General features: G+C 37.2%; 2 protein-coding genes across 12 annotated transcripts in view; one reads left to right on the plus strand and one right to left on the minus strand.

The window, feature by feature from the left end:
- Positions 1–3,931, plus strand: part of NIPBL (NIPBL cohesin loading factor) — a 162,790-nt gene extending 158,859 nt beyond the window's left edge. For 4 of the 5 annotated variants that reach the window (XM_034442383.3, XM_034442385.3, XM_060690708.2 and 1 more), the window contains 3 exons: positions 200–374; positions 1,938–2,123; positions 2,644–3,931. In XM_034442383.3, the coding sequence (XP_034298274.1) occupies positions 200–374; positions 1,938–2,123; positions 2,644–3,009 (727 nt within the window). In that variant the 3' untranslated portion in view covers positions 3,010–3,931. Of the gene's footprint in view, positions 1–199; positions 375–1,937; positions 2,165–2,643 lie in introns of all 5 variants that reach the window. The other variant, XM_034442384.3, reaches the window with a different exon arrangement.
- Positions 3,932–8,851: 4,920 nt separating this feature from the next.
- The window catches only part of CPLANE1 (ciliogenesis and planar polarity effector complex subunit 1), a 72,248-nt gene continuing 61,548 nt past the window's right edge, over positions 8,852–19,551 (minus strand). For 5 of the 7 annotated variants that reach the window (XM_087888222.1, XM_034442377.3, XM_034442379.3 and 2 more), the window contains 6 exons: positions 17,519–17,580; positions 16,247–16,411; positions 15,018–15,109; positions 14,525–14,647; positions 12,856–13,019; positions 8,852–10,750 (listed from right to left, as the gene is read on the minus strand). In XM_087888222.1, coding sequence (XP_087744348.1) covers positions 10,616–10,750; positions 12,856–13,019; positions 14,525–14,647; positions 15,018–15,109; positions 16,247–16,411; positions 17,519–17,580 — 741 coding nt within the window. In that variant the 3' untranslated portion in view covers positions 8,852–10,615. The remainder of the gene's footprint in view (positions 10,751–12,855; positions 13,020–14,524; positions 14,648–15,017; positions 15,110–16,246; positions 16,412–17,518; positions 17,581–19,551) is intronic. The other 2 variants (XM_087888223.1, XM_034442381.3) reach the window with 1 other exon arrangement.

The following is a 19,551-nucleotide window of genomic DNA, read 5'->3' on the forward strand; positions in this document are numbered from 1 at the left end:
TATTACCCCTGTTTTAAAAATCGGTGAGATTGTATTTGGCATTGAACTCTTGGGAAGTTGAATCAATAATACTTAAATATGTAAGTTAACATTTGCTTTTATAATGTTAAAAAAGTTTGACTGATTCAGAATATCTGTTGTTATTGTTTCCTTTAAAGTACACTGGATTTTTCTTACAACATTTATTTTGTTTTATCAGTAAAATTCAGAAATATTCACCTTCTGAATCGGCAAAAGTTTATGATAAAGCGATAAACAGAAAAGCAGGAATTCACTTCCATCCAAAACAAACGCTGGACTTCCTTCGAAGTGATATGGCTAATTCCAGGCTCACAGAAGATGTGAAGAGGAATATAGTGAAACAATACTTAGATGTAAGTTTTCACTATTTAAAACTTCACTATTTACTACTGGCTACAAATGGTGATCACATGACCCTGGAACAATGCAAATGTCATAAATACAACTGGCACAGTTGTCAAGTGCCCAGATTTTGATCACATGACCAGGGGATGCTGCAATGTTTGGGTGAAAAACGGCCATAGTCACTTTTCTCGGTGCTGTTGTAATTTCAAAGAGTCACTAAGTAATGGTTGTAAGCCAGGGACTATTTGTAATTGTAGTACAGGAGCCATGACGGTGCATTGCTTAGAATGCGGTACTGCAGGACTAACTCCCTACTCCCTCCAGGAGTTCAATCCTTACCCGCTCAAGGTTGACTCAGACTTCCATCCTTCCGAGGTTGGACCCAGATTGTTGGGGACAATAGACTGATTCTGTAAACCATTTAGAGAGGGCTGTAAAACATTGTGAAGTGGTATATAAGTCTATGAATAGCAATAGCAGTTATTGTAGTCTGTTATTGCTAGTCTACTGTACAGTTCTGTGCCATTAGATAAAATAGTTTTAAGTAATTAAAATAGATGATGATGAAGGTAATCTTCATGGCTATATAACCTCTCATGGATCAGAAGCAGCATATCTTGGCAGTTTGTTTATATATTTGAACTGCTTTAATCATACAACTCAGTGGTATAGTATATGAAGACATTAAAATCTATGTTAATGAATGAAATTACAGTATTTTAAATAAAAATATGTGTAAGGATCCATTTCTAGAAGCATAGATGACAGAATGATTTAGTTCACATTTTCTTTAGTTTAAAGTTTCACGACACAATAAATTAGCCATTTCACTTTTCATATTATGCAATATCTGTTGTCCAGGGATAAGCCAACTAAAATCTTACCCCATCAGAAACATAAAAATTAGGAATATACAAAGCAGACTAACTGGTTCCTGCACTATTATCTTGTTCCCTAGGATCTTGTTTTTCCCTCTAGATTCTGGGCATGTCTGTTTTCCAGCAGAGGTTTCAACAAGGAAGTTGTAACGTCACTTAATGTATGCAGATTGACATACATCTAGGTGTCCCTGATTATAATTTAACAAACATTTTCTTGGATCAGCTCATTTTTTGTGTCTGGGGGGAGACCAGTGAGAACCAAGTGTTGCAGGGACAAATCATAGTGCTTGATGCATAACTGTTTTTTAAAAAGGCAAATTTTATGTTCTGGAATTCTCCTTCACCTGCTACGTGTCCATATGTCACATACCTCCCGTAATTAGAGCCGATTATTTTCTTTTGTTCCCTGATGTGAAAGTTTTCCTGCATAGATTATGCATAATTTTTTAACTGCAGATTGTCTACCAATGGGTTGAGAGGAAGGGGTGAGATGCTCCAACTATTTGGTGGCTTGGTTGGAGCTGCCAACAATGGAAAGACCTAAAATATTTTTTTGTCTTCTAATTAGTTTGAGGAAGAAAACAAAATTTTGTAATAGATCACTTCTGCTTTAAAATTTTGACGAAAGGGACTTTATGTAGCATATTTTAAAAGAGTTTCTCTCCCTCCCCTCCCACATTCATTTTTTAGTTCAAACTTCTTATGGAACATTTGGATCCTGACGAAGAGGAAGAAGACGGGGAAGTGTCAGCAAGCACAAATGCTCGCAACAAAGCTATTACCTCGCTGCTCGGAGGTGGCAGCCCTAGGAACAATGCAGCTGAGACAGAGGAGGATGAGAGTGATGGGGAGGATAGAGGAGGAGGCACTTCAGGGGTGAGGCGGAGGAGGAGTCAACGTATTTCGCAGCGTATTACGTAAAATGATTTTATGTGCTTATAAATGTCAGTCTATAATAAAATGTACATTGAGTAATGTAATGCATATAAAAATTGTAGATAGAAATTCTTAACCGTTTATACAACCTTTTGTAGAAAGTTTTAACAAAAACAATAAAAACATAGAGATTATATCTAGTATAAAAAATTTCCTTTGGAATGTATTGTGTGTAACCTTTTTATTGTTGCCAAGTTTTTATGTAGCTTTACGATTCATTTGTATATATAATTTTATATATTCAATAAGAGTTTAAAGAGACGGGTACAAATTAAAATATGTGATTTTGCAAGGATATGTTAACCCCTTGGCGCTGGCGGTCGCGTCTCATTGCCGGCAATGGAATGTGTGCCGGAAAATCCCAACTCCCGGCGTCAAGGGATTAAAAGCAATAAAAGCAATAATTTCAATCAAGTTCTTTTGTGTAACACTTGGTCTTTTTTCCCCTCCAATGTTTTAGTCATTGAGAAGGTCAAAACGAAATTCAGACTCTACGGAGTTGGCAGCACAGATGAATGAAAGTGTTGATGTCATGGATGTCATCGCTATTTGCTGTCCAAAGTACAAAGATCGACCACAAATTGCAAGAGTAGTACAGAAAACCAGCAATGGCTTCAGTGTTCAATGGATGGCAGGCTCCTACAGTGGCTCCTGGACTGAGGCTAAGCGCCGTGATGGCCGCAAACTGGTGCCTTGGGTAGACACTATCAAAGAGTCAGACATTATTTACAAAAAAATTGCTCTAACGAGTGCTAATAAGCTGACTAATAAAGTTGTTCAGACTTTACGATCGCTGTATGCCGCCAAGGATGGAACTTCCAGCTAATAATGCATTTGTACACACGCAGCCAAATTTTACAGGAAAGAACAGAAAAAAAAAAACTTGAAATTACCAACTTTCTGGCAAAAAAAAATCAATTTAATGAAGAGTAAGAATGACACCTGGGATGCAGGAAACAGAAGGAAATGTTTGGTAAACATTTTTGTGGGAGCTTCCTTCGCTGTTGTGCAGCAGAAACTTCTCAGTTCATTTTTACTCCCACTGTATAATAGTTTAACGAAAAAAATGTTTATATCTTGAAAAAAAAACCTTTCTGTTTAAAAAAAATAAACAAGTGAATGTTGGAAATTAGTCTGTTAATGTTCTTAATAAAGTGTTCTTGGAGTTTAACCTAGCAGCGGATGGCTTTCTTTAGCTTAGCCCAGTTTCAAGGAAAGCATCGTTTTTCCAGGCTGTAAAATGGCAGAATTTCCTGGATATATAATTTATTCTGTTGGGGGAAAAAAGCATGCAGTATCTATGACCTACCTGCAGGAGGAGTTTTTGTAAATGTAGATTTTTGATGTATTAGGTCACCCTGAAATAATACAAGAAAAGGGATCCCCAGCAAATCTGGTGGAACGAATACTGCAATAAATTTTTTTACTTCTCTTTGTTACTTGTCTGTTTCCATTTGAATTTCTTATTGTAAAGATCTGTTTAAATCCATTTATATTATTTTCCAGTCTTTTATGTAAAATTTACTATATCAGTGGTTTTCAAAGCAAGACATAAATATTGTTTATACAGTTTGTATAGGCTGATTTCTGAATAATTGGTATCTTTATCCCTTACAAGGGTGTAAACACAAGTTAACTCCAGGGTTTTATTGTATCCTGCAATATTTAGTATTAACTATATATGATTTAGCACTGTGCCAAACACATTTTCAAGAGTACATTTTGATATAAAAAGAAACTATAGTTTATTTCTTGTATGCTTCAATTTCTTTCTAATGCTGTTCATATGGCAATGTTCAAAACGGGGGGGAAAAACATCACTCTGTTCTGAGTAAAGAAACATGTATATTTCGTTAGGACATCAGAATGCATTACACTTAGGACATAATGCGCAAAGGCACTTCCTGAATGATGGTGGGCCTGTATTCTGTTGTTATTACTTTATGATCCAAGTGGTACTTCCTTACTGAATCAGTTGGGGCCTGCAAATGTCAGGAATCAATATGGATTTGTAACTTATAGTTGCACTAACGTAACCATTTTAAATGATTTTTTTAAAAAAGCTGGACAGAAATGGCTGTATTGTAGATAGGCTTTTTTTAATTACTTGAAATCTGTTTTCATCTTTTATACACTGAAAATGCTATTTTAAACTGTCTCTGGAGTGGTGCTTCAATGTGTACTTGTCACCATTCTTTCAGAAGCTGTTCTATATCTGGATAATAACACAAAAATAATTTTTGCATATTGACAAAAGCAGAAGAAATGAATAGCATAATAATTAGCAAATGACTATTTTAAAGTCTAGATTTTATTTAAAAGTGGATGTTCATCAAAGATTTTAGATGCATTCAATTCAATGATAAAACTAATATATGGTGGGCTGTGTTTTTATTACATTAATTTACAGAATTCTAGTGTTACTTGATCTGTAGGAAACAGTAACACAATATTCAAATTCATTATCTTGTACAGAATTGAAAAATTAAACTGACATGACTAATAATTACCAGAATCTAATTGCTCTATGAAATAGTTTTCATTTCCTCTTCTTTGTCGTAATTGCTGCAAATATTTCTGGGCAAAATCTATTTTTAAGGTTGTGAAAGCAAAAGCTGTGCTGCATTCATGCAATTAGTATATTTTGCCTAATTCATTTTTGTACAATACTGATTCACTCAGTAACCCCCTGGGTATCTACAAATTGATTTTATTATGTTCTATTTTACCAGCAAATTAATCATGTAGTTCCATAGTAATTGCTGTGAAATACACTAAGGAGAATAAGAATTTCTTGATAATGCATTACATGAAAAATTATTCCTTAGAGTGATGGGCCCAAAATGTATATAAATTTAAAAAAAAAATTCCAGAAAAAATTGTTCCAGAGAAGGGGAGTACCTTTGGTGGTTGGTAAATTCTAGTTCTAATTTCTAAATTGAAGATTCCAGTTCATTCTACTGATTCATATTACATAAATAGATGGAACTTTTTTTGCCCCATAAACACATGGTTGTTTGTAGACTGAATCTTTCTGCTGAACTGGAGCATTTTAGAAAGGGATAATCCTAAATACCAATAGTGAGATGGGCACCATATATATTTAATTAATAAATCAGCAAGTGAAACAGTGAAACCAAAGCCAAATACATTTAAATTGGACATGATTGTTGGGCTTTGCTGTCTCATATTACCAGTATCTTACAAGAAATAAGTTATTCATTCTGCCTGACATCTGACAGTCATTCTAGGGGGATGGGTTCAGTTGAATGGGATTATTTGAGCCCTAAAACCTACATTTTAAATATACTGTATAAAATATTAGCTACATGCCCTTATATGCAGATCATTTATGAGTGGGTGGCCATTAAGTTTGAAATTATGTTATCCAAAAAGGGATGGCAACAAAGAATCAGAATTAAATGGTGAAAAAGTCCCGTGATTGCTGGCACCATGGCACAGACACATCAAGCAGAGGGCATGTTCTTGATGCACATCTGGTAGCTTCTTCATTGTGGCAGGAGATACTTGACACTGCACCCAAGTCTTCAAGAACTCTGAAAGTTAATTTGAGCTTTTGCAGTCACCTAATCACAATTCACCCATTTGGCCATATTACTCCCAAAGTTACCAATTTTCAGCCAGTTAATCTCTTCATTGACTTCTAGTTCCTTCTTGAATAACTAATCCAGTTGTTATGACTAAACATTTGCCCAATTGCCTCAACTGCTGGTTCTCCCAGGTCAGCTGAGTGACAGACTCTAAACAAATTTGCAGACACCAAGCTGGCAGGAATAGCTAAAACTCCAGAAGACAGGCTTAAGATACAGAAGGATCTTGACAAGACTTGAACATTGGGCGCTATCTAACAAAATGAAATTCAATGGTGAAAAAAGGAAGGTTCTACATTTAGGCAAGAAAAACCAAATGCACAAGTACATTTGGCACAGTGGTGGGTTCCTCCCGGTTTGGCCCGGTTCGGCTGAGCCGGTAGTGATATGAGGTCACTGAACCGGTCCCCCCCACCCACCCCTGTGTTATTCTTACCTTTTATTTGGCCCCACCCCCAATCTATTGCTGCCTCTTGAGTCCCAGCTGATCAGCTAGAAGGAAAAAAACTGTTTAAACTTGCTGCGGGGCTTCAAAGAGCCGCCCTACAACTGATCAGTGTTAAAAGGCAGTGTGGTGGTAGACTGGTGCCTCCAAAAACAAATGAGTAGACCAGTACAGCTCTGCAAGCAGTTAAGTCTGGTAGACCAGTACCTCTGCTAAATCCTAAAGACTTGTCACATGACCATTAAGCCACGCCCACAAAATAAGCCATGCCCACAGAACCGGTAATAAAAAATTTTAGAACCCACCCCTGATTTGGTACCTCACTCAGTAGATCCCTGTGAGAGGGATCTTGGAGTTTTAGTGGACAATTATTTAAATATGAGCCAGCAGTGTGCTGCAGCTGCAAAAAAAGCCAACACAGTACCAGGCTGCGTTAACAGGGATAGAATCAAGATCACATTAAGTGTTAATACTACTTTGTAATGCTTTGGTAAGGCCACACTTGGAATACTGCAGCCAGTTTTGGTCGCCACGATGTAAAAAAGATGTGGCGACTCTAGAAAGAGTGCAGAGAAGAGCAACAAAGATGATTAGAAGACTGGAGGCTAAAACATATGAAGAATGGTGGCAGGAATTGGGTATGTCTAGTTTAATGAAAAGAAGGACTAGGGGAGACATGATAGCAGTGTTCCAATATCTCAGGGGCTGCCATAAAGAAGTGGGAGTTAAGCTATTCTCCAAAGCACCTGAGGGTAGAACAAGAAGCAATGGGTGGAAACTAATCAAGGAGAGAAGCAACTTAGAGCTAAGGAGAAATTTCCTGACAATTAGAACAATTAATCAGTGGAACAATTTGCCTCCAGAAGTTGTAAACACTGAAAGTTTTTAAGAAGATGTTGTCTGAAGTGGTGTAGGGTTTCCTGCCTAAGCAGGGGGTTAGACTAGAAGACCTCCAAGGTCCCTTCCAACTCTGTTATTCTAAACTGATAATTAAATATAGGATGCAAGCAGATGGACTTGCTATGTATGACTGTAGACATCCATACCCTCCTCAACTCTCTGTCTGCTTCAATTTTTTTGAAACCAAAGTTTTAAGCTGGTTAATTCTGAATTAAGAACTGGCAAAATCAAATGAAAAATCTAATAAATTGAAGTCTTTGATTTCTCTTGTTCAGAGAATCCTTGTAGGTATATTCTTTCTGTAATATTTATCATAAGGTTGTTTTCAATCGATTTCATTTTCAATCAAAGCCAAAAAATTATCTTCCTTAAAAGTTCTAGATTTTCACAAAAGTTTCATGGAAATTTGAAATCCAATTTTAATTTCTTACCTATCTCTTACTATCTTGAGGGCAATATAGCTAGGTCCAAGGGTGATTACAGAGGAGCCCACAAGGGTACATAATTTTAATATTTTCATTGCAAAGCACTACTTCAGTTAACAAGTCAATGGTAGTTTAAAATCTGCAAAAATAAAACCACACTGTATAAAAGTCATAGTTTTAAGAGAAATCATTGGAGTTTGCCCATTCCATTAAAAATAACCATTCTTAGCAGTTTGATGTATTAACTGGAATTAACATAAGCAATGCTCTCAAGATATGCATTAGACTGAAGCCATGTTAATCCACGCTATACTGTACAGATAGTCCTTGACTTGCAATCATCCGTTTAGTGACCATTCAGTTACAACAGCACTGAAAAAAGTGACTTAAAACTACTTCTTGAACCTACAACTGCTGCAGCATCCCCATGATTACATGATGAAAATGAGTTACTTGGCAACCAGCATGTATTTTTGACGGTTGCAGGGTGCTAGGGTCATGTGATCACATTTGTGACCTTCCCATCCACTTAACTGCATGATTCACTTAACATGCAAAAAGTCATAAAATTGAGAGGGACTCACTCAACTTGCTTAGCAACAGAAATTCTGACCCCAATTGTGATCGTAAGTCAAGGAGTATCTGTATTTACCCTACAGATACACAAGTATTTTCCATGTCTTAATATAGGTAGTTCTCACCAAACTCTAATTGGGACTGGTAACTCTGTTGCTAAGTAATGTCATAAACTGAAATGTTATGGCTGCACTGATTTATGTCAGTGCAACATCATATTGTTGTGACTTGCAACTTCCCACTGACTTTGCTTGCAGAAAACTGGCTGTGAATGTATCAAATGGTGATCATGTGACTGCAGGATACTGTGATTGTCATGAATGCATGCCAGTTGCCAAGCATCCAAGTCACCATCACATGACTGCAGGAACATGACAGCTGCGAGCTCAAGGACTGGTCATAACTATCCTTTTCAGCACCCTGGTAACTACCCTGTTTCCCCCAAAATAAGACATCCCCTGATAACAAGCTCAATCGGGCTTTTGAGTGCATGGCAATAAGGCCAAGCGCTTATTTCAGGGTTCAAAAAAATATAAGACAGGGTCTTATTTTCGGGGAAACACGGTAGTCATCGAACAAGCAATCTCTAAGTGAGAACTATGTGTATTTCCCTGTCCGTGCTCTACACCAGGGATGCGTCACACACAGGCCACACCTACCCCAGTTCTGTGAAGGGAAAAAATGTCACAATTTGTCACATGACGCCACAAGTTTGACACCCGTGCTCTACACTTTTTTTACTACACAGAGTACTTTTGTAATAACAGTAATTAGGAATAGTATTAGGAGAACAAGGAGGAACATTTTTTACACACTTCCATAGATATCAGTATGTTAAACAGTTGATTCAGTCTAATATATTGCATGTCTAGAGTATTGCTGTACAACTTCTTCAAATAGGGATAAAGATTTAATCCTGATTTACAAAGTTACATCGTAGCATCACAACATGCATCCCATCCTGCTGTCCCAATCTCCTGAATGCCACCAGATTATCTAATTAAGCACTCTGAAGGTTCTTTCATCCCATTAAAATATAATGGGGGCTTCCTTATTCACAAATCCCATCTTAATTGCAAAAGGAGTAATCTCACTAGTAATTGAGCGAAAAGATTAGAGTTCATTTCCTTACCAAACATTGTAGGAGGAGAATCGTTTAGTTTACAATAGCCCAGTCTGGTAATGTCTGTTCAAAATGTTATGAAAAGGCACCAACTTTTGTGAATGATAGTTTGTTTCATCAGAATCCTCTTCCACCAGAGGCTCAAAGACGATGTTAGACAAGAAATGAAGAAAACATTAAAAACTCAAACTGGTGTCACCCAAATGCCCAGAGGTATAAGAGGAGGGGAAGGGAAAACAGCCTTTCAAGATTGTTACTACAGCCTATATTCGAGTCCAGGAGAGTTCCAGTCATTCTTGGAAGTGTTTCCTTAGCTGGTCTACCTCAAAGGGCTGACAATCAGCTACCTTCCAAGGGAGCATTTCTGTGTAAAAAAGGGCTCCCAAACTAGGAGCCAGAACATGTCTTCATGATAAACTGTGACATTGGCAAATTTGTAAAAGGAGTATATGAAATACCTGTTATTTTCTTAGTTCAAGTATAAATATTTATCGACTCAGAATGTTTCAACATCTTGCATTTTAAAAGAACTCAAAATGGCTTGAAGGTTCTGATGGAAGATATATTCAGAAAATTTCAAGTATTCCAACAATAAGAATCATAGGAACTAAAAATAAACCCCTTGTATCCACATTTTCATCTTAAGGTTCAAAGTAGATATGCTTATTAGTATAGCAGCCATCCTAATGAAAAATTCACCAAGAGAAGAATTTAAAAATGAATGTTTTAAATATTCACATAGTGAAGGAGGCAACATATTTTAAGGCCTGATTACTTCTCACAGACTACCAAAAAATAACACAGCAAGCGATACTGGAAATCTGAATACTGGACACCTTCAAAACAAATATATAACACAAACTTATGATATAACACAAACTTATCACCTCCACCAAAAACATTTTCAAATGTAACAAAACAACAACCACCCCAAAACATTTTATTATATAAAAATATTTAAATGTTCATAATTTTAAGCAAAATTCATCAAAATCAAGGTGCAAACCTGGTCACCTAAATTCTAAACACTCTTTCAGAAATACAAATTAATAATACCCCTAGGACCTTATTTGCCAGATTTATTAAACATCTACATATTCTACAAATCCTAAAACACCATCCTGTGGAACAGCACCACCACCATCAATCAAATTATTCTGAAGGTAATCATTTTTAAAAATTTTCTTGAATTTTTCTGTAACATTATGCAGAATTTCCTGAATGGATGAATGTTGGCCCTTGATGTTACTTGTTGAGCTGTTGCTTGATGATCTTCCAACTTCACTACCAGTTATTCATTTACATATTCCACTTAATGTCCTTTTAAAGACCAGAACAGATGAGATACAGTTTTACTTCTCCTCATTTGCTACCATAGCCTCTATGGCATTCCAGTCCAGCTTGCTAAGGATGCTGCTGGTACTTTCACTCATACTGTCAATATTATTAAGACTGGCAATGGAGCAAGCATCTTCTGGGAGTGATTCCTGGAGAGAGAAAGAGAAGTATGATGGAGATAAGAACTAGACCAGTCAAAAGACCTTTTCAAGACCAAAAAAGTCTTTTTCCCCTTGGGTTAAAATTAGGCCAGCTAATACAAAAGTATATAATCAACAAAAAGCCTTAATGTTTGATCTCTGTTGGAAACCATTCATTGGCCGCACTCTTTCCTTGCTTCCTACTTCTGTGGCTCAAAGACACCAGTTTCTTGTATAGTGTTTTCCCGAAAATAAGACCCGGTTGTCGATCGAAAGGTCGGTAGTTCAGCGGTTCTGTCAGCCTCTATGATGCTTGCTTGCTTTCGGCTGCCATTGGAACGGGAGGGGGGAGGCATTGCTGGTTTTTGGGGGGGGGGAGGAAGTGAGCTGGTGGAGATGTCTCGAAAAAGGGAGGAAAATTCTCAGTCTTCATAGCAGCTGCAGAGAGAGCTGATAACTGTCAAGGTCAACTGTCCTGGCATACCAGATAGATGGGGCCGTCTGAAGAAGTACCCCACATGACACCTTGGGAAGATGTGGATTGGACACTCAACCTGGGTCCTTGGGGGGAGGGATTTGGGGATGCTTTTAATATGTAATTTTCGCGCCTATTGCCTCAGACTTTCGCTGAATTCAGTTCATACTCAGAAAAAGTGCCTTTCTCTACAAACATGGAGTTGTGGTTTTTCTTTCATGAGTTTTGAACGGAGGCACACCTGACATTAAGCAAAGTCTGCTTTACCATCCATCCCAGAAAAAACTCTACTGTGGGTAGCGGTTCGAATCCCTAGTGCCATGTAATGGGGTGAGCTCCCATTACTTGTCCCAGCTTCTGCCAATTTAGCAGTTCAAAAGCACGTAAAAAATGCAAATAGAAAAAATAGGGATCACTTTGGTGGGAAGGTAACAGCGTTCCGTGTGCCTTTGGCATTTAGTCGTGCCAAAGCCTTGCCGGCTGCAGAAGAAGTAGGCCCACAAAGCAGTTGTCGGGGTGTGCGAGGCCTGGCTGCAACTTTCCAAAAGTAGTAGGGGCAACTCCACCCCCACATCCCCACCCTAGCTTAATTTTTCCCCCTTGCACCTACACCCCGTGTACCCTGGAGTGGGCGGGGTTTTAATTAGGACTTATTTTGGGGGTAGGGCTTATATTGGGCGCACATGTAAAAATGAAGTTAGGGCTTATTTTCGGGATAGGTCTTTTCTTCGGGGAAACACGGTAGTACTATCTCCAATGGATGCCTCTGCCCTGCTTTTTCAGATTGCTCTGTGCCTTATTGAAATGAAGTTTTTATATAGTACAAAAGGGATTCATTTGGAGGCCTAAGCTTTTCTTGTCTTCTATTCTGCCTCCTCAAAATCCTATGAAAACACAGCACAGCAAGAGTGGAGAAACACTTGAAAGACCTTCCATCTAACTTGGCCCCACTTTTTGGAAAGTGGGGGGGAATATCCTTCTTACAGCATGGCCCACTGGCATCCTGGGAGAAGGTGATTCTGCTCACCTCAAAAGTTGTTGGATCTTCAGATGAAACCTTTTCATATTTTCCTTTTAAGAAGCACCCTCTTTTTTTAGCCCTGAGACTATAGTCCTATTTTTTTTGTTTTTAGAAGAGTGACAAGAATTTATCAACTCCAAAACTGGATTTGGGATCAAATGTTAACAAGAATAGAATAGAATAGAATAGAATAGAATAGAATAGAATAGAATAGAATAGAATAGAATAGAATAACAGAGTTGGGACGGACCTTGGAGGTCTTCTAGTCCAACCCCCTGCTTAGGCAGGAAACTCTACACCACTTCAGACAACATCTTCTTAAAAACTTCCAGTGTTTACAACTTCTGGAGGCAAGTTGTTCCACTGATTAATTGTTCTAACTGTCAGGAAATTTCTCCTTAGTTCTAAGTTGCTTCTCTCCTTGATTAATTTCCACCCATTGCTTCTTGTCCTACTCTCAGGTACTTTGGAGAATAGCTTGAATATGAAAAGGCACTGTAAATAATAAGAATCTGATCCTTCTCCCAGGAGAGATATAGATACCAAATAAAATGAAGACACAAACAAGTACCTATTTCAGAGCTATAACCTGATTTGTTCTATTTTTCCCGTCCTCACCTTCTTGAAATGTACGTTAGATGTGCCATACAGTATTTGTTGGATCTCTTCGGGGACACTCCAACCACTCACAGTGTTGTCATCAGTCTCTTCAGTGCCCTGAGATGTCATACTAGAAGTGAAGAACCTTTTCTCATTCACTGACTCTCTTGTCTGATCAAAAGCTGGAGGGGAACAAATTGTTGAAAGATTCTGTATTTTAGTTTATTTAAATTTCTTACTATTTAAGTATTCAGTAGTTTGGACCTAAATTTTGAATCCAATTTGATAAAAGTAAGTTTTAGTGCTGCTTTTTATATCTCTTAAAATATCTAAAAGGGACTTTCTAGTTAAGCATTTCTACTTGACTTCAGGCTATTCTCCCATGGTTGACCTTGGTATCTATCTAAAAGAGCCTTGGTGGTGCAGCAGACTAAGTGCTGTTATGTAGCACTTAGCTGCCAGCTGCCTGCAATTAGTGCGAGTTCAAATTTCACCAGGCTCAAGGTTGATTCAGCCTTCCATCCTTCCAAGGTAGGTAAATTGAGGACCCGGATTGTGGGGGCAATAAGCTGACTTTGTAGAAACACTGCTTATGGGGGTGCCAAAAGCCCTAATAAGCAGGTATATACAAAAAAATGAAGGCTATTGCTATAAGTGCATTGTAAGCCGTCCTGAGTCTTCGGAGGAGGGCAGCATATAAATTGAACTAATAAATAAAATAAATAAATAAATAAATAAATATCATGCATCTGTTAATCAATGACAGAGACAGAGGACCCACTGAAGTTCTCACAGGCTTCTCCTCCCAGCTTCAACATCCCAACAATTATGGAGCCATGAAAGGACTGCAAGGACTTGAGGCTATTCCTGGCTTAAGCATGAATGGAAGAAAGCTCACTGTCAAGGATATTAACAACTCTTGTTAATCTAAGTTTCCCTGTCCCTTAATATATGTGACCAAATTGGCATCCTTCTCATTCAAGTGTGGGGCATCAAGAAGGCAATCCTATATGTTCCTGTAATTCCTTTGTGTTCATCAAAAGAAGACTACGAGCTTCAAAACAGTGTCAATGCTGCCAAATTATGTCAAAAAGTTATTATAAAGTATGAGTCTATACTGCCCATAATATTGGGATAGAGTATATTTTCCCACAAGCGTTCATAAGCTCAGAAGGAAAAAATGTATATAGGTCTTGCACAGAATTTATGTCCATAGCTATCAATTTTTGGACTACAATTATTGCTTGCAGAATGTATTTTTTTAAATCTCTCTGTAATAGTGGTGACCCTCTTCAATGAGGCTTCCAAACAATGTAGGGAAACAGCCTCCCCCCAAAAAAAGATCTGGAAAGCATTCCAACTAGGAAGAGAGGAAGACATTTATACTGTAAATTCTGCCAATGATCCATTTAGATAAATTTTGACTTCTTCAGCTCATGAGATAAAGGTCTTCTGTGAGCTACCTCAGTCCACCTAATGATTGGATTTGTACTAAATTATCACTAAAGTACTCAAAGCAAGTGAACAAGAAAAGTTAAAATCTGAAAAAAGTTTAATCACTATGAATTAATCCAAACTGAAAAAGCCTAGCAACGGGAGAAGGTCTTTTTCTAAAAACAGAAGGCATCTAAAGGGACCGTGGAGATGAGGGCCAATGAATAGCATTGACTTTTATGCAACCACAAACCATGGCTCCTCGGGTCCAGCCTGCTACTCGTCCATTGCCTCTGGTTTCTACTGCTTTTCCCATATGCTTCACCTTGATGGGCTTCTAGTAACATTCTTCTGTAAGGAGTTTGGCAGAGTCGATCTTAAGCAAAAAAGACAACAAAACTGTTCCTTTCACATTATGGATTAGGAACTTCAAACAAAGTTATCAGATTACAATTCGGTGTGATCTGGCAATCTTTATTATCTTCACACCATGGCAAAAGCCTAGAGTTTCTTTGCTATATGTTTCTGTTTGCTTATCCCTAAAATTTCAAGGCTCTATTGAAATGGAATTAATGTTCTATTTCTCCATAAAGCTTTGTTTGCTTATTTCTTTAAATGTTAGGATGTTAGGATGTAAATGTTACACAAAATGTATGTGTAAAATGTTACAGTCTGAAAATGCTCCATGCCCTTTGCACCGAATATTTGATAACTGGCATGATTAAAAACAGATCTTTGTTTCTTACCCTTTTTCCGAGCTGTGTCACAAGACAGATTTGAAAAGGATCTTGCTGGACCCAAACCAACTTTGGCAAATGGCTTGCTCCTCCCATGGAAACTTCAGTAAAAAAAATATATTGTATTTTTATAATTGCAATAATTATTCTGGAACTTTTTGAAAATACATAAACTGGTATATATACCGTATTTTTCAGAGTATAAGACAGACCTTTCTCCCCCCCCAAAAGGGGGTGAAAATTTAGGTGCGTCTTATACACCAAATGTAGCCCCGCTCACCCACTGGCCCCCACCCTTTGGCCTCTGCCTCCCAGCAATTTACCTCTTTGCAGCAAGCAGCAAGAAGAAACAGCCCATTTCAGCTTCACACAGCCTAATTAGCACAAGTTGATTGCCTGTTGAATTGGACTCCCCACTCTCAGCTGTTTTGCGCAGGCCTCTGCTGCTCGCTGCAAGCAGGTAAATTGCTGGGAGCAGATTTTTTTCTTGTGCTAATCAAGCTATGCTGAAAATGAAAATGAAAGTAAAGCAGGCTATTTGCTGTTTGCTGCAAGGAGGAAAAATTGCTGGAAGACATAGGCAGATTTATTTTTCTTGTTTTCCTCACCAAAAATGGTAGGTGCGTCTTATAGTCCGGAGCGTGTTATACACCGAAAAATACTGTAGGCTGGTTGCAAGGCAAAGGGTGAGACACAAATGATTGCAGCCAGGTGTTAGCAGAAGAGCTTTAGGTAGCTTTGCTTGGAAACAAGTGTTTGGAATCCTAGTTTCTGTCTTTTGTTCCTCTTTCTTGTTTGGGCCCTTTGACTGCCTGAGTACCTAATTTGATTTTCTGTGACTCTTGGAATTTATTGGGACTATGCTACTGCTCTTTGGATTGTGCCGGCATTTTTCAGGCAACTATTCTCTGCTAGGCATTTGAATTACTTTCCTGTTGACTGTTAACTTCTTAAACTGTAGAAACTATTTCAGCTTCGGAATGCTGTGTCTGCATCTGTGTGCCAGGAAAAATAAGTTGGTCAAACCATCCCTCAGTACATTGTCATTGCTATGATACTGAACCGCTGTGAAGTTAAAAGTTAAAATTAGTGCTCAAATTTGGCAATACTTTTTTTCTAGGAGTAAGAGCAACTGCGCTCAGACTTCTGTCTGACAAGCCCTGCACAGTGTTATCACATTGGTAAATCTGAGAATGAAGCAGGAAAATTAATCACGATACTACTTTACAATACGTTACCCTCCAGCAGAAGCGATGCGTGGCTGCTTAAAATCATAAGATGATTTTCTTCCAGATGATGGTTTATATTTACTGGAAGGGAGCTGCGCAGTGTCAGACAGCAAGTCATGCATCAGACTGAGAGCTTCGCTGACTCTTAAGTTATGATGTTCAGATAGCAAGGCCCTTCAGAGAAAGCAAATGGGCCAGTTTATCTACTAACTACTCAACAATTGAAGATATTTCTTTTTTAACAAACATTCCTTCAAGGTTATTTAAAAGCAATCTAAGTTTGTCACTACTGGGGAAAAAAGGAGACACATAAAAATATTCTGTATACAAGAAAGACATACTAGTAGAAGTACAGGTAGTCCTTGATTTACAACAGTTCATTTAGTGACTGTTCGAAGTTAGAACAGCACTGAAAGTGATTCATGACCATTTTGCATACTTGTGACCACTGCAGCCTCCCCATGGTCACATGGTTAATTCGATGCTTGGCGATTGGTTCATATTTATGATGGTTGCAGTGTCCCAGGGTCATGTGATCACTTTTTGCAACCTTCTGACGAGCAAAGTCCATGGGGATTCACTTAAAAACTGTGACACTAACTTCAGGGATTCACTTAACACATCTGTGTCAGGGTTGTAAAATGGGGCAAAATTCATTTCCCAACTGTTTTAGCAACAGAAATTTTAAGCTCAATTATGGTCATAAGTCAAGGACTACCTGTAATTTGTAAAGGACTGTACGAAAGCGACATTATTGATTTGTCTGTTCTACTGCCATATAATGAATAAGGTCAGAGACAAGAGGACCAAAAATATCAAATAATTTGGTGACAACGAAAGTGGCTGAGGAAAATCTGTAGAAAAATTGATATAGTGTGACATATGTTCCCTTAAAATATAGAAACATTCCATGTTCCATTCCAAGAATTCCAAACAATGTGGAATTTGGAATTCCTAAAAAATTCAAGTCTATAACAGAGTGACTTTACCCACAGAACGGATACCGTAGAATTGTTTTATAGTGTCCCCAACACAAAGTTTCTCTTTAAACTGGGTTTTAACAGTTCAACTCAAAATTTTCCCAATATTTTCTTTCATCTTATCCCTGGGGCATAGAATTCAAATGCCTTATCCTAGAATTATTTCATTCAATTTCATTCATAAAATTTGACAAACCAGCGAAAGACATATGGGGAAATGTAGACAATTTACACTTAATAGCTCAATTGCTACCACATACAATGGATTAAAAGTCTAGAAAGCTCCTGAAAAATAACATACTTATCTTTCTCCCTTTTCTTTTTCTGTTGTAATTTAATCTCTCGTGTTGACAGTCCAAGGGGCTATACAAAAAACGCAAACAGATACATATCAGTTATCTGGTCTGCAGTATTAACTGTTCTAATTGAGAACTGAGGGAGCTTAGTATTATTCTCAGAAAATTTACTGACAAAATGCTGTTTATTACATACATTGCTAGATTCTGCTCTGTAACAATTAACATTTGAAACAAGTAAGAGTACTGGGTTTGAATAATTTTACAGAGAAATAATTCTTTAAATGTATTTTTTAAATTTATTTATTTTTTAAATCCTTTTCCCCCCAGCCTTCTGAGTCCCTGTTCCTTTGGTCCGTTCCCTTAACATTAATATTAAGATGTGTTTATAGAGAGATTTGAGTGTTTTAGTATTATATCATTGGGTTAGTAATCCTAGCTTTTAGTTATTTTATATCTCTTACAAGTGAAAGTGTTATTATTGAAATGGATGTAATTGTACAATTCCTGATTGTACTTTATGTTGGACGATGACTGAAATAATTATTTGACTCCTAAAGAAAAGCTCACTTTTTAACCATCAAGATTATTATTATTATTTTTTTTTTATTGAAAGAGTTTTACAACAAATACAATTTCCCCACAACCCCCACCCCCCCTCCCCTTCCCCGACTTCCCAGAGCAGAACACAAGGTATTTCTATTAAGCTTTAACAGTAAGCTAAATTGCATAACCAATTATGCTAACACCCCTAAAAGAAAAATTCCCTTAACCCCCCATATATGAAATCCTATTTCTTAAACATAATATTTCTAATATCACTTATATAGCACTTGTACAAATAATAAGAAAAAAAAACATCATTCGTAAGCTATTTGATATTTTTTGGTCTGATACTTATTTTGTATATAATCAATCCATCTTCTCCAGTCCTGTATATATCTTTCTTGTGTGTGATCCTTCAAAAATGCTGAAATTTTAGCCATTTCAGCTAAATTAGTTACTTTCAGTATCCAATCATCAATAGTAGGCAAAAAATCCTTCTTCCAATGTTGTGCAACCAACAATCTTGCTGCTGTTATCAAGTTCAAAATCAATTTAGTCTCTACAACTGTACAATCTGTGGTTATACCCAATAAAAACAACTGTGGAGTAAATTTCAGTTTCTTTTTAAGAATATTCTGCATCACCCACCAAATCTTTATCCAAAATGCTTTGATTTTTCTACAAGTCCACCATATATGATAATAAGTTGCGTCATCACAGTCACATCTCCAACATTTAGCTTGCACATTAGGATACATACATGATAACTTTTTGGGATCTAAATGCCATCTATAAAACATTTTGTAAAAGTTTTCTCTTAAATTTTGTGCTTGTGTAAATTTCACATTTCTAATCCAAATTTTTTCCCAAGTCTCCATCATTATTGGTTCCTGAAAGTTTTGTGCCCATTTAATCATACAGTCTTTAACCAATTCCGTCTCGGAATCTATTTCTAATAAAACATTATACAACCTTTTAATATGCATTTGTTTTTGATCTCTAATTTGTTTTACCAAATTCTCCTCATTTTGCACAAAGCCAGTTTTTTGATCTTCCTTCCATCTAGCTTGAAGCTGACCATACTGAAACCATGTATAAATTATACCTTATTCTCTCAACGTATCTAGAGATTTCAAGTACATTACCCCCCTTTCCATAGTAAGAAGCTCTTTATAAGTAATCACCTCCTGTTTTTGTTCTATACTTATATTTTCTATTGCATGTCTAGGATTTGCCCATACAGGTATCTTGTAATTTAACTTATACTGATATTTTTTCCAAATCCTTAACAAAGCATTTCTTAATATATGAACCTTGAATACTTTATCCACTTTTTTATCATATAACAAATAAGCATGCCATCCATATAACAAATCATAACCTTCTACATTCAGAACTCTACCCTCAGTTAGATTAAACCAATCACTAATATGTGATAACACCGCTGCTTCATAATACAATCTTAAATTAGGCATTTTAAGACCCCCTCTTT

Source organism: Pantherophis guttatus, chromosome 2 (assembly GCF_059756535.1).
Source record: "Pantherophis guttatus breed Tessera chromosome 2, ASM5975653v1, whole genome shotgun sequence".
NCBI lineage: Eukaryota > Metazoa > Chordata > Lepidosauria > Squamata > Colubridae > Pantherophis > Pantherophis guttatus.